The sequence below is a fragment of the Chenopodium quinoa genome, unplaced genomic scaffold (assembly GCF_001683475.1).
Source record: "Chenopodium quinoa cultivar QQ74 unplaced genomic scaffold, ASM168347v1, whole genome shotgun sequence".
In the NCBI taxonomy this organism is placed as follows: domain Eukaryota; kingdom Viridiplantae; phylum Streptophyta; class Magnoliopsida; order Caryophyllales; family Amaranthaceae; genus Chenopodium; species Chenopodium quinoa.
This window is the reverse complement of record NW_018743292.1, coordinates 447525-462758: the sequence shown is the minus strand read 5'-3', so window position 1 is coordinate 462758 and position 15234 is coordinate 447525. Positions and strand designations below refer to the sequence as shown.

At 35.0% G+C, this 15234-nt stretch overlaps 1 protein-coding gene across 1 annotated transcript; it reads left to right on the top strand.

Moving 5' to 3' along the window:
• Nucleotides 1-531: 531 nt before the first annotated feature.
• Nucleotides 532-2483, top strand: LOC110736134 (omega-6 fatty acid desaturase, endoplasmic reticulum isozyme 1-like). Its single transcript, XM_021916288.1, has 2 exons — nt 532-706; nt 1810-2483. Exons 1-2 carry the CDS (start codon nt 577-579, stop codon nt 2259-2261), a joined length of 582 nt encoding a protein of 193 aa, XP_021771980.1. The 5' UTR covers nt 532-576; the 3' UTR covers nt 2262-2483.
• The last annotated feature ends 12751 nt before the right edge of the window (nt 2484-15234 follow it).

Sequence of the window (15234 nt, the reverse complement as noted above, 5' to 3'; positions counted from 1 at the left end):
GGTACCCGATCCGATAACCATAACGGTTCGGGTACCCGTTCCAATAATTTGTTATCAGGTATGATTTATGGGTATCATTTTAAAATTAACGGTTACCCGATATCCGATAAGCAATTTTTTGTTTTTTTTTCCTACTTAAATCTATTTTTCCAAAATCTAAACTCTTAATTTACTTCATAATCACTTTATAATATCAATGATTAGTACTAATATTATTAATAATTTGGTCAAGATCATGTAGTATTGTTGTTAATTAGTGTTAAATGATATCATAATAACTACATTATTAAATTTAATTATCATTATTGGATATTTTATTGGGGTACCCGATAACTGATTCGAAAATCCGGGTACCCAAAGTCCGGATTATCACTTTTAGTGATATTGGTTATCAGTTATCAAAATCGTTAGTACTAACAGTACGAGTACGCGTCCCATCCTCACCCCTAATTTTTTCTACATAAAAAAAAATATCCTCACTTGATTGAAGTGATATTTATAGTGCCCACCTACCTCCCATATAGAAGGGACTTAGTTATTTTATGGAATTGGGAAGGTCACTATATATATGTGCAAATGCTTGGGCATCCCCTCGTACTACTATCATTTTTTACCTTCAAATATAATATTTCGCAAAATAAAAGCCAAGAAGAAAGAAGCTCTCATCTTGGTTTGATACTTTTGGTTTTTTGTTGTTACAAAAGAGGTATGATGTTTAATTGTTTATATATATTATCGTTTTTTCCTCATAAATTTGTGCATTTTGTTCATTATATATTATCATTTATTCATTATGTGCCTAATTATATGCTTTTTATATAGTAATTTTTTAGTTCTTGATGTTTTATATTCACCTTAAGCTATAGGAAGTTTTTGATGTCATTAGTTTGGAATTTGAATTTGTTGAAACCATAAGTTCCTTGTATCTTTTTATTATAATTTCATTACTTTTTAATTATCAATAGCATAATGGGACTCTCCATTTTCTATATGATATATGCTCTTCAATTCTTCCTCTAATTGTAAGGATACATCTTACTTAGTTATAATTTTATACCTGAAGAGAAGAGTATGAGAGGATGTGAAATGGACACAACCAGTCTTTTCAATCCTTTATATATTACAAATATAATTAAGACATTAATTTTCATTGATTCATTTCTAGTACAAAAAGATTACAAAGGCAATAAAAGAAGGGATAGATAAATTAAATTAACACAATCTATATATGACAATGCATTTTTGTAACTTTTTTTGACAATCATTATCAAACAGTATTGTCTTCGATCCTCCATCCAAAATTTACTTATATTGGAAATTTTTGGTTTTTTCCTACGAAAAGAGTAACAACGAATTAACGATACTTCCAAATAAAGAGTAATAAAAATAACCAAACTTTAAAGTCATAAAAAAAAAGATGGTGAAATAGAAACTTAAAGTCTAGCGTTAATGTATGGACAACGTAACTAACATAATAATTTCATAGGAAAGCTGACGTTGTGCGCGATTTTTTTTAATTAATTAATTTTTATAATATATTTATTTTTGTTTTTGTAATATATTGTACAATGTTTTACCAAAATTGTAGAAATATCTAAACTAGAAAAAGGGTTGCATGTAGAATTAGTCTATCCTAGTATCTAGTAAGAAAATAGACGAGTTGAATGGGTAGCTAGTTTGATTTTATTTGTTAGTTCGAGTCCCTTGCCTAACCTTATGACCGGTTCGCTTGCCATTTTGACCCAAGTGGGCCCATTTTCTCAACCCGGGAGAGGACTCAAGTTTTTGTATCTGATTTGGGTGTACTAGGGGTGCTGTTTCTCCTATACAAGGTTGCTATGACTAAAGGTCTAGTTTGGTTGATTTACATGTACGGCTTCCCACTTTTGGTTGTCAACGGCTTCCTTGTCACCATAACTTACCTCCAGCATACGCACCCGGCATTACCTTACTACGACTCATCGGAGTGGGATTGGCTGAAGGGGGCATTGTCCACTATGGATCGCGATTATGGGGTGTTAAACAAGGTTTTCCATAACATAACAGATACTCATGTTGCTCATCATTTGTTCTCTACTATGCCTCATTACCATGCAATGGAAGCAACCAAAGCAATCAAGCCTATTCTTGGGGATTATTACCAGTTTGATGGGACGCCATTCTATAAAGCATTATGGAGGGAAGCTAAGGAGTGTTTGTATGTCGAGCCAGACGATGATTCACAGCAGAAAGGTGTATACTGGTACAAAAATCGGTTCTGACATTCTAATTCTGGTCCCGAACTGTTATGTTATGAACTAAGTGATAAGTTCTGAAAAAAATTCTACTCGTACTTGTTAGTAGTAACTTGTTACTTTGTTAGACTGTTACTTGTAGTAACTAGGTATCCCGAGTGTTTCCCTGTATTAGATTTTCAGGCACTAAATATCTCAGCTGTTCTATTGGATATAAAACGAAACTATTATCTCTGTGACTCATCATCATCTCGAGTGTGAACTCTGTTCGTCGAATTTCTTACTAAGCTCCTGTTATGCCTCCACTGTCAGAGATTTCCTGCTATCGCCCGTAACATTATACCTGCGAATTACAGGAATGGCAAAAAGTATCATTGCAATTAACAGGATCTACAGATTCTACACTATTGATCAAAATCGTATTAATATTTTACATTGATATCTAGGGTGTAGGCTTTTTATTAGAGTGGCTACGACTGATAAGTAGCCGCTGTTAATTTCTATGGGTATAATGATAAATGTAAAATTTGACTGAATCAAATGGTTTAATTCCAACGTTGATATGTTGTGGCCAAATTTACTCAAATCGTAATCCAGCACATAACAGAAATCTCACTGAAAAAAATTCACAAAAGCAAAACATACCAAACAGGTAACAGCAGCATCTTGAAGATTTATAACATAGTTACGGTGACAAACATTAAAGAGAAACAAGAATACTACTTAACCGTAGAAACTAAAGATTTATGTAAGTTATCTTATACAAAGTATATCATAAGCACCAACTTATCCTCATCCCTCGACATTAGCAACATCAGTCTAACAATACCACCACTAAATGCCATTAATTAAACTCTGAATGATATAACATAACAACAAATCAAGCACCTGAAGTAGAAAATTTCAAAATCAATTTAACCAAAAATAAAATAAAATAAAAAAATATCCCATAGAAAAAGACACTTAACACTTTCAGATCTTCTCAGTAGCTTCAAGACTTCAAGGAGACCTTGAGGTAAGATGAGCTGAAAATGAATCAGACTATCAAAAACTGCAAATAAAACCTGTTAAGGATCTATTCATTTCTGAACTCAAGAACTTGACATGCATGTAGGTGCGAGAGCAGTGGCTAAACCCCCACCTGAAAACACACCAAAACCCTGGCTTACATCATCGTCATTGAAGTAGGTGTCCCCTTACCATTAAAAAAAAGTGAGAAAAGTACAGCACATTTCAGCATGTGGGGAAAAATACAAAGAAAATGAATAAGACCTCTACACCTTACTCCCAAAATCTCTTCACATATACTCCATCTTATAATATATAAAATTAAACGTACTATCAAAAGGTATTCATCGAACAATTACCATAGCCTTGTTATTCAAGAGCCAGAGCAGACGCAAACTCCAGTCATATCAAGTGGTTGCTAAGACAGTTGGGGCCTGGGGGTGATCCTTGGCACCTCCAACTTCTTTTTCTAGGCATGGTAACTCATATGTGCACCCAAGGCATTGCATGCCAGTACTGAATGACATGTTACACAGTCTTCATTGGTGGAATTGCTCTTCCTAGTTTGTAAATCTCCTTCAGGTGCCTTTCACTACATCAAAATATCATTCTTACATAAAAATCACGTCTCTCCAGCATGAGCCTTTGAGATGGTAGTTAGCAACACAGTGGGAATTTGCCCATTCAGCTCACTAATGATACAGTAAATATGCTGATTGGTAGAACCTGTGCTACAAAGCATCTATGTTATTTGGATTATCATCAAAGGAATTAGACCCAAAATATTTCTCAGGATGCAAGATTTCAATCATTTCATTCTAAAACAACGAAAAGCAAGGATTTATGTCTGACCATGGCAAGTTAAACATATTTAATGTCAACAGCTTGGTTGCTAGATTATTGGCTACTTTAATGAAACAAACAATTAAACAGCATGTATTGATCCACATGTAAAGTTGGTTAAGGAATTATTAGGAAATATAAGGCCAAGTGAAAATAGCTATGAACTTGACTAGTCTGAACCAAATGATTACAGCTTCTAGAGTCATCTAGGAGAGTAACAGAATAGCAAGATGAAAGATTTCTCACTAATGTACTAGATCTAAAAGTTTGCAACGGTGAAACTGAGGGACAAGGAATGGATAAGATATAGTTGTCTGTTTCATAGATTGAACCCATATTTGGCTCTACAGAGAAACTGGGAAGAGGAGTTAGAAGAGTTGAGGTGCTGCTCAAGCAAGAATCAGGAATTAAATGGACGATATGATGAATTTGAGTTGAAAAAGAATCCTGGATTATTTCTGTTTGAGAATATATTATCTAACCATCCACCAACACCCTCTAGTGGTGGTTGTGCACTGTTAAAGTGTTAATAAAAGGAATTGGTGGTTGCATGACAAAAGGAGAGGATGAAGTTCAAGTTCTCTCAAGTCTCAAAAGTAATATTTGAGTTCTTCGGAAGGGATAAAACTACTAAAGAAGCTTATTTAGTAACATAAGATTATGCAATTACTATAAACACAATAACACAAAGGAGAAAAAAATGAGAAATGGAAAACAAAATACACCTTCCAAACAAAGGACATGTAGAAAAAAAATTGGCTATGTAATAATAAAATGGCCCTCTTAACAATGAAGAATTCAATAGTTTTAACTATGTAGGATGCATCTGAAAGGAGTTCAATCAACTTATAAGATAAGAATTTGGTAAGCATCCAGACAGTTGAAAAAAAAAGGTGTGTTTTCCTACTACACATGATGCAAAATATATGCAGAACAATTTATTTATCTAGCATGCCCAAAATGATGTAGCTTAGTAGGTAACCATATAGCACAAAGCAAATGAAAGAGAGTAAGCATTTAGTTGTACTAAATGTCAAACAACAATAAATGAACACTTTGAGTAAAACAGAGTGGGCAGGAGCCCTCCCATTGCTCCCTTCAACTAAGCCACTTAAGATCATAATTAGTTTTTGGTAAAGGTCAAGAACTAAGGCAAAGCTAAGAACTCTAGCAGAAGAGTTCAATGCTAAGTTGGAAACATAGTAACATTGTTCATCTTAGGAAACAATAAGTAACAAAAATCACATTTATATGACGTTTATTCCAGTTACATGGAAATCTAACAGGATTTCAGATAGTTGTCTCGTCTACATTCAGTATTATAATTAGTTGATTTAGGTTCCAACCTGATATGATTTACAATCTATCATTTTATAGATTAGATTCCGATAGAACCATCTCATTATGATTCCGTAGACAGATATTAACTCATCAATCTGTAAGGAATAAGCCAGTAACAAAGACAAAGAAGAGAGAAAGGAAATGAAACTAACCTCACTGTCTGTCATATATAATGTTAAAAAAAAAAAAAAAAAAAAACTGTTTTCCTGTTCACAAACAAAAGTTTAATAGTCGAGGCTAAAAACAATTACTATTTATTAATGTGTGCATTTGTGATTATGAGCAACTAAATAACAGCCAGGGTTCTTCTGCATGCTACCTTTATTTTTTTTTTTTTTATATCATAATCATCCTTGTCAGTCAAACTTTGTCATTTAAGTGTGATGGAAAATACGGACCACAATTCTAGTGCACTCAGTGTACATTAATTTGTGATGTTACTATGGCTAGTGTCCACTTGAAGAAGATTAAAAAGATTAAAACCACTACTAAACTAATAGACTTGTGAAAAGGTTAAACTTAGATACAATGCTTGATTTGACATAGGGTAATTTAAGAGGCAGGCCAAGCAAATATCATTAAAGGTTGTCCTATCAGCTTAAATATCAGGCAAGCTTCTTTCCAAACTATTAAACTGGTTGTTTACCCTTAAAAGTATAATGTATGATGATCCTCAGGTTGTGAACATACAGATAATTCAAGGCATTATGTATGAAAGAAATGAAAAAAGGGAATAAAAATAAAATGAGATAAAATAATAGAAGAACAAAATGGTAGTAAATTTCCTGGTACACAAAGTTTTAATGAATCTGAGTGCAACCCCTAATTAGCCATTTAATGAATCTGGAATATGATACTACCTCCATTATTATGTGCAACAAAGGGGTATTTTTTGTGAGACATAAAATTTTCCTTTGTTGCACTTAAAAGAAACGGAGGTAGTAATTAGCTTAACACGAGTACTATTACTATTTTATTTTCAATCGAGAACACACAATTCTTAGACTAGGGAGTTGCTTCAAAAAAAAAAAAACCAGAACTAGGGGGTTCAAAAAAATAATAATAAACATATTAAGCACAATAATGTGATATTCTGATATGACTCTAACCTTTGCTATTATTTCCTACACAAAACTGAATACTGAATTATGAAAATGGGCCTTTAGTCAAACAAAATAGAATCATGATTTGTTACTTAAAAATCATATCTCCTATGATCTTCTAAATGTAAAAAGCATTAAATGTCCTCCAATGTGAATCGTAATAGGGTAGATTACTCATGATTCTAGAAATCTCCATGATATCTTTCCATAATTAACAAAAGGCTTATCTGGCAGAGGCGTCCAATTATACCTGGGCACAGGCCGGGTTGGCCCGCGTGCCGCCCGGCACGGCCCGAATTCAAGCACGGCACGGCACGAAGTTCAACTCCCGTGCCACGGGCCGTGCCACGGACAGGGTTGAGAATTCCCAGGCACGGCCCGGCACGAGCACGGCCATGGCCCGCCGTGTTGGCCCGTCGTGCCGGCCCGTAGGCACGGCCCGCGGGCCAACGGTAATGTTACCGTTTATTCTAGCTCCTTAATAAGCCAAAAAAAGGCTAAAAAACGGCTAGTTTTTTGCCAATTTGCTCCCCAAAAATTCTATAAATACTCACCTCCATTTCATTCCCAAATCACAAAATCACAATCTCTTCTTCTTATCTCTTATATTCTCTAAATCTCTAATAATCCTTATTTTCTTAAATTCTCTAATTATTCTCTTAAATTCTCTAATTATTTTCCTAATATCGGAAAAAATTAAAAAGTTCGTAATCGTAATTAGTGGAGCGTTGAAGCATGGTTGTAAGATCTAAAATAATCTTAAATTTATTATTGTTTTATTGTTATTATTAGAATAATTTTGTTTAATTATTATTGTTGTTAATTGTTATTGTTGTTGTTATAATTGTTGTTATTAATTATTATTATTGTTACAATTGTTGTTATTATTTATTTTTGTTGTTATTGTTATTGTTATAGTTGTTGTTATTAATTATTATTATTGATATTTTTATTGTTAAAATTGTTGTTATTAATTATTATTATTATAGTTAACCACTTTTTATTAAAAAATTAATTGTTAATTATGGCATCGAACAACCCATCATCTAGGTCTAGGGGGAAAGGCCGACTTATCCGTAGTAGTAGTTCTAGGGAACCACCAAATACAACGAGCCCCCAAATTACGAGTCAAACCAATGACCCCATTTACTTCCCCCCGGGCTATGAGCCATATAATACGTCGGGATTTCCAGCACCACCACTAAACCAATTTCCACTACCACCATATCAATTTCCACCTAATTATATCGGTGATCAACAAAACTATTGTTCTAGCCAAGGTAGCCAAGAAAGTACCCGAATTTCCTCCGGTTCTACCCCTTCTACTGCCACTCCCACTAGTCCCACTACTAACCATCACACACATCATGAATGGTTAACCGAAACTGAGATGCTACTTTTGAAAAACCGAAGGAGTGAGGTATGGCGTTATTTTGTCCTAAGTAAAGATGGTGAACAATGGGCAAAATGTAAAACATGTAATAGTGTATTCACGGCAGTTACCAAAAACGGGACGGGACACTTATCTAGACACATGAAAGCTTGTGCAAAACCAGCTAGTGATCCAACCCAGCCCAAAATTTCCCAATTCCATCCATACGGCTTTACATACAACTATGAGAGGGATAGGGATGAACTAGGAAAAATGATAGTACACGCCGAACAACCTTTTCTTTTCTCGGAAAGTGACGCATTCAACACCTATATTAACAAAGCACTACAACCCCAACATAAAAGAATCTCTAGGAAAACCGTTCGTTCCGCCGCAATGAAAAATTTCCTAGAGTACAAAGTCCGGTTACAAGCCGAATTGAGTAACCTTAACTGTAGAGTATCTTTAACAGCCGATTCTTGGGATAGTGGTTATAAATATCACTATTTATGTGTGACTTGCCATTGGGTAGATGATCAATGGATGTTACAAAAAAGAATAATACATTTCAAAATGCTGGAATACCCACACACCGGCATTAACATTGCTCACCATTTAATGCAAGCAATAGACGAATACAACCTTCGAGATAAAATGATGTCTATGACTTTTGATAATGCAACCTCTATGACATACACAGCTAATCTTATCAAACAAAACTTAACCGATGTACTATTAGACGGTGAAGCTCTTCATACTAGATGTGTTTGCCATGTACTTAACTTATGTGTACAGGATGGAGTTCGGGCAATTGGCCCATACTACAACAAAATCAGAGATGCTATTATGTCTATTAATAGCTCTAACATGAGATACCAAGAATGGAAGAGTTTTCTAAAACAACAAAAGATAAGGGTAATAAAAATTAGAACCGATTGCCCAACTAGGTGGAATTCCACCTATGACATGTTAACAAAGGCAATTGAGTACAAGGGCCCGTTAACATTATTTTACAACCAAAAATTTCCACAAAATGCTTTGTATGATGATGATTGGAATAACTGTGAAAGATATATGCAATTTTTACAGTTATTATATAACATGACGTATTGTTTTTCTACTGTTTACAATTCTTGTGCTCAAAACTTTCTTTCTAATGCATGCTTACTCGCCCAACTTTTCGCTGATCATCGCCATCAAAGTGATTATGATCAGTATCTTCCAGCAATGGAAAAAAAGTGGCGTAAATATTATAGTGAGATTCCTTTGATTTATATTTTTGCTTCCATATTAGATCCTAGGCAAAAGTATGAAAACACATTTATGTTAGTTGACATTTACTTTCAATGCATGTTTCTTGACGATGATGTAGAAAACTATAAGACTAATGTGAAGGATCAGTTTTTTGCTTTATATAGAGTCTATGAAGCCAAATATGGCACCGTTCCTCGCTCAGGGCCTTCCCAACCATCCAAAAACGTAAGTAAGAAGGCCAAACATTTATTTTCACAAGCTACTAACTTGATTTCAAGGTTTTCAGGTGATTCATCAATCAGGAGAACGCAAAGCGACGTCTCGGAGTTGCAGATGTACCTGAGTTACGACTTCACCAAAGGCATGGACGACGATGAGATAAACAGCCTCGACCTCCTTGCATGGTGGAAACAACAAAGCTCGAAGCATCCAACTTTGGCGGCAATGGCACGAGACATTCTTGCTATCCAAGTTTCCTCCGTCGCCTCCGAACGAGCTTTCAGCGCATCCGGAAGGGTTTTAGACGATAGAAGAACAAGTCTAAAACCCGAAACACTAGAAATGTGCGTGTGTTTCAAAGATTGGTTGGATGCGGAAAATCGCTCACAAGACCGTTCTTACGACCACAACGACAACGAAGAAGGAACCTCTGCTTCCGGTTCGGGTTCGGCTAGTTCCCAATCTATGCAACTAGCCGATGACCTTGAAGGCGAAGGCGAAGACGAAGACGAGCAAGAAGAAGGAGAAGAAGAATAGACAATTATTGTATATTGTACGATTTTAAAAATATCAATTTTATCATTTTCCAATTTTTGTTTAATACCATCATTGTATGATTTTTATCATTGTTATCATTGTACAATTTTCTCAACTCAAGTAATAATAATATAAAGTACGCATTATTCACATCCAAAGTCCAATTTGCCTTTTTTCCCCGTTTTGTTACAATTTGTAAATTCATATTAAAAAAAATAAAATTATACCAATTACTAATAAATCATAAACATTAAATTTTAAAGTAATAGTATAAAGTAAATATATAAATATAAATATTGAATATACAAATTATAAAACATAAATATTCAACTTATAATTATAAAATTCATAACTTAATAACTTATAACTTATAAGTTATAAACTTATAAGTTATAACCTTATAAAACTTATAATTATAATTTTATAACTTATATACATTATAAACTTATTAATTTATAATGTTGTCATATAAAAATATATATATATATATATATATATATATATATATATATATATATATATATATATATTTGAAAACTGCACCAGCCCGCAGGCCGGCACGTGGCCGGCACGGCACGAGCCCGCCAGGCACGAGGGCCGTGCCGTGCCGTGGGCTGGCCTGTGAAAATGGCCGGCACAGCACGGCACGAAATCCTGGGCCCGCCGGCACGACCGGCACGGCACGAACCAGCCTGTGGCCCGCCAGGCACGGCCCGCGGCGGCACGGTGCCCAGGTCTGCGTCCAGTCCAATAGTGTGATACCGAGCCGTCTATAAACAGGGCCTTCCCACTTCTCATTAACTCACCACTAGCCATTGCATCCTCAATGAAACAAATTCTATCAGTTTTTAGAGCCCTTCTCTTCATCACCATGGCATCCCCTAATCACCCTAGCCAATCTGACCACGGTGTCCATGGCACAACACTTGCACCAACCTCTGATGGTCTTGGTGCAGTTGATGTTAACCTCTCCCTTTCCCTGTCTCTCAACTCAAGTAGCACCTTGCCTTCTCACCAAAACCAGACCAATCCTGTGATTGATCAACTGTCCTCCCATCATCATCTGGATGGAGCAAGGGCTAGGAGATCAAACCTTAACATACCTTTTGGTCTCCATGCGCATAGCTCATCTGATTACTATCCTATACAACCTCAAAACAATGTAAACTTAAATATCTTCGTGGGAAACAATTCTTCCCTCAATATCAACCTCCTGAACAATAACCCCATTTCTCAATTTGCAAGCAACAGTCCTTCTGCAGGTTCATCAAGTACTCCCCCAATTATAAACATCTTCAATCCTGCATCTTCACATGTCCAGCAGCCATTTTTAAATCTAAGCCCGAACCAAGAACCCATACTGAATAGGTATTCAGAAACAAATGGTAGCCCCCGGTTTGCAAGCCTTCATTCACAATATGCTTCTCCCGTTGTTGCTGCAGGAAGTGGAAATACTCGAGGTACGTATGCTACAAACTCTGAGCAAGAGATTCCTACTGCTATTTCATACCTAAGACAGAATATAGTCAGTTTGTCCACTCATCAAGGACTATGCCAAAGAATTCTTGATCAAAGTCGCACCATTTCTCAACATACAATGGGTTTAAGTTTATTCAATCAACCATTTCGATACCGTGGTGAGAAGTACAATCATGTTCCTTCTTTTCCAAGTTCAATACTGAACTCACCAAACCACCAAATTCCGATCCTTGTTGATGAAAATGGCACACTCCATCTAAATTCATCTCATCCTCAACCAAATACAACTATTCCTGAAATTCACCCTGCATCAGAAGAAGTGGCAGAAGAAGCTTCTGAACCTAATAACAACAACGCAACAACTGAACCTGCATCTCAAGCAAGAAGAACTTCGATGTATAGGAGTCATCCCTACAAAAAGTATGGCCCGTACACTTGCCCTAAGTGTCATGTTGTTTTTGAGAATGGATATAGGTATTCAGCACATACTCAGATTCATTACAAGGACGAGACACCTGATGAGCGGAAGAAACGTCGTGAAAGTAAGATCAGGAAGAGGGATATGCACTTAGCAAATTCTGCTGATGGTATCACTGTGATGCCTGGGTCTCTTCAGCAGGGGGAGGAGCCAATAAGTATGACTGGTTCTGGTCAGCCAATATGTGTGACTGGTTCTGCTACTATGATTATCAAGAAGGAGGTCGACTAATTGTATCCCTATGTATTAGCATTTTATAGTGGCAGCTCTATCGGGAATCGTGTTTTATATTTTAATGCCATTAGGAATTGTGTTTTAAATGTTATATGCCTAGAACTTTAAACAAGGTTCAGTTCTGTTTTCCGTTATAAAGCTGTAACCAAGGGTTCAGTTCGTTTTCCGTTATAGTACTGTAACCAAGGTTCAGTTCGTTTTCCGTTATAAACTTTATTTTTATCTATATGTGCTGCAAACTGCATAATCATACAACATTAAAGGTTATAACAAATTCTTGAATATCTAACTCCTTGTTTTCAGGGTGTCAATTTTTTATTCTTGGAGAGTAATAAATGTGTTCAATTGGTGGGTATTACAGCGTATAAAAGCAAAATTAAATGAATGTATACCTATCAAATTGGGAACTATAACCATAAGCCAAAAGGATTTCACACCATTATACAACCAACAATTGGTTCTCCTCTGTTTTCTTGGGATGGTGAGGCCAAAATAAACATTATACTCCCATATATAGCTATAACTATGACTAAACGGTATCAACTATTTATTAGACACATAATTAAAAAAAAAAAAACTATTGCATACTCATTTATAACAACCAAAACTTAAACCAGTCTTCATGCAGGGTAAAGAATAACATACTACTTTAGATGTTCAAACTGCTCCAAGGAGCATGGTTGTAGATCTTCTTACACCAAAGCTCATGCAAATCAGTCAGCCTATATCACAGTTGTGTGGCTCAGACCAAAAGGTATAACTGCAATATTATTGTTCACACTTATTAAATATCTTCACACAGTTGAAACCATAATTTGATTTCTCAGTTTCTGAAGAATCTGCTCCTGTCAAAGTTTACTATAAGGTCACAGCAGACATCTTCATGACATAGTTCCCAGGAATTAATTCATTTTATCCGCAATCAGACCTTTTGACCTAGGCAAGGTGGTTAATTTCTGCTACTAAACATGCCAGCAAAGAGTAGATTGCATCCGATTTCAAGTGAGATGTGTCACCAGAAGTAAAGACAGTAACACCTTTCTCCAGATGTATCCAACTGCATCCTACAAGCTTCTTGACCACCTTCCCTTTCATCTTCTTCCTAATCCTCCCTACCTCATCCCAATCCCCCTCTGAAGCATATACATTAGCCAATTGCACATAACGAGACCCATTTTCACCCTCAATTCTTAACAGCTTTTACAGATTTGAGCAGCATTTAAAGGCACAGAGAACTTTATCAACCAAATATGAGTAGTTTCTATTTTTGGCGAGACAACTACAGTATTGCTCCCTGATGCAAATAGGCAACAAAATTTAAGATATCATATTTAATTATTTATGATGAAACTCAAGTAGTATACGTACTATTATTATTTGTATACACAAGATTAAAAAAATAACCATTGTAAAAATCTTCTCTATTTTTTTTTTTCTTTTTAAAACAAATTAATTCATTAATAAAACCTACCCTACTTTATACTTTTGCGAGTCTTCATTATTTTGAATTTCGAATCACTTTTTCAAAGCTACCCTTATTCTCCCAGAAAACTACGACTAAAAGCACAACATCGCAATAATCAACAAGGGCAATAACGTAAATCCACGATATTCGCGCACTTTTTTTTTTTTTGGCTCCATTTAAACTCGATGTTGCGCTCTACACTTGCTCCGTATTTCTTAGCTCCATTTTCTCTCTCTACTGGTACTTCTTTCTCTCTAAACCTTCATTTTCGTCTTAATTTAATTTATAGTATTTTGATTGTTTTAATTGAATTATTATGCTGTCGATTTTTTCTATTTTTTTTTTACTGTATTTAGTTGTTATAGTGATTGAATTTAATTGATTTTTTTCCCTGACAAAAAATTTACTTCATTTTTAATTTTAATACGGTATATAATTAGCTTGATAGTTATTTCATTTAGATTGAGTAGTTGATCGAAATGAAATGAAATGAATTTCGAGTGTTTTTATTTGTATATAATTGGGTTATTTACTTTAAGCTTGATTAATCTATCTTATGAGTGATTTGATTTAATTGAAATTAAAATTAAATGCGCGTGTTTCTATTTGTATGTAATTGGATTAGTGACATTAAGACTGATTAATCTATCTTATGATGAGTGATTTGATTGAATTGAAGAATGCCAGTGTTTTTATTTAATTAAGCTTTCACACTACTTTCTCTCTCTAAAACTGTATCACTTTCTCTTGCAGTTTTCTCCATTTTTGAACCTAATTAAGCTCGATGCTGCTCTTTTCACTTACTTTTTAGCTCCATTTTCTGGTATTTCTTTCTTTTTCTAGACTTTCCTTTTATGGCTTGATTTTTTGGGATTTTTTTTGGATTTTTTGTGTGTGTGTTTTTAATTGGAGTTATATGCTGTTGATAATTCCTTTTTTTAGCATTTATTTGCTGTATTTGGTAATTAATTTAGTGATTGAATTTAATAGAAATCTAGTGAATGTTTTATTTTATTTTTGTTTAAATACCAGTATATAATCAGCTTGATGCATCATGCGTGCTGCTTTTTCTCTGTAGAACTGCCTTTTTTCCTTCTTTTTTTTTGTTTTGTGATTTTTGAGTTATTTAATTTAGATTGAGTAGTTGATTGAATTGAAATGGGATGTATATAATTAGGTTGATGCATTTTGGTGTCAGTGGATTAGTACCATTAAGTTTGATGGATCTCTCTTAAGGGTGATTTGATTGAACTAAAATGCTCTAGTTTTAATTTGGACAGGGATTTTGAAGTGAAGTAATTAAGTAAGTAAAGGATGGCGTCGCCATCGACTTCCAGAGGTGGAGGTTCTGATCAACCGCCAGAAAGGACATTGATGAGGACTCAAACGGCGGGGAACCTTGGTGAAACCGCTTTCGACAGTGATATTGTTCCGTCTTCTCTTGTCGAAATTGCACCCATCCTTCGTGTTGCCAATGAAGTTGAAAAGCATAATCCCAGGGTTGCTTATTTATGTATGTTTTCCATTCTCAGTTTTTTTTTTTTTTTTTTTTTTTGGATTGTTCGGTGTATGTGCATCTTTAGTTCTCAATCATATCAATAAGTAAAATGGTGATTTTGAAAGTTTGAAACTTTAAAGGGAAGAGGGTGTGGACTGCTCAATTATCT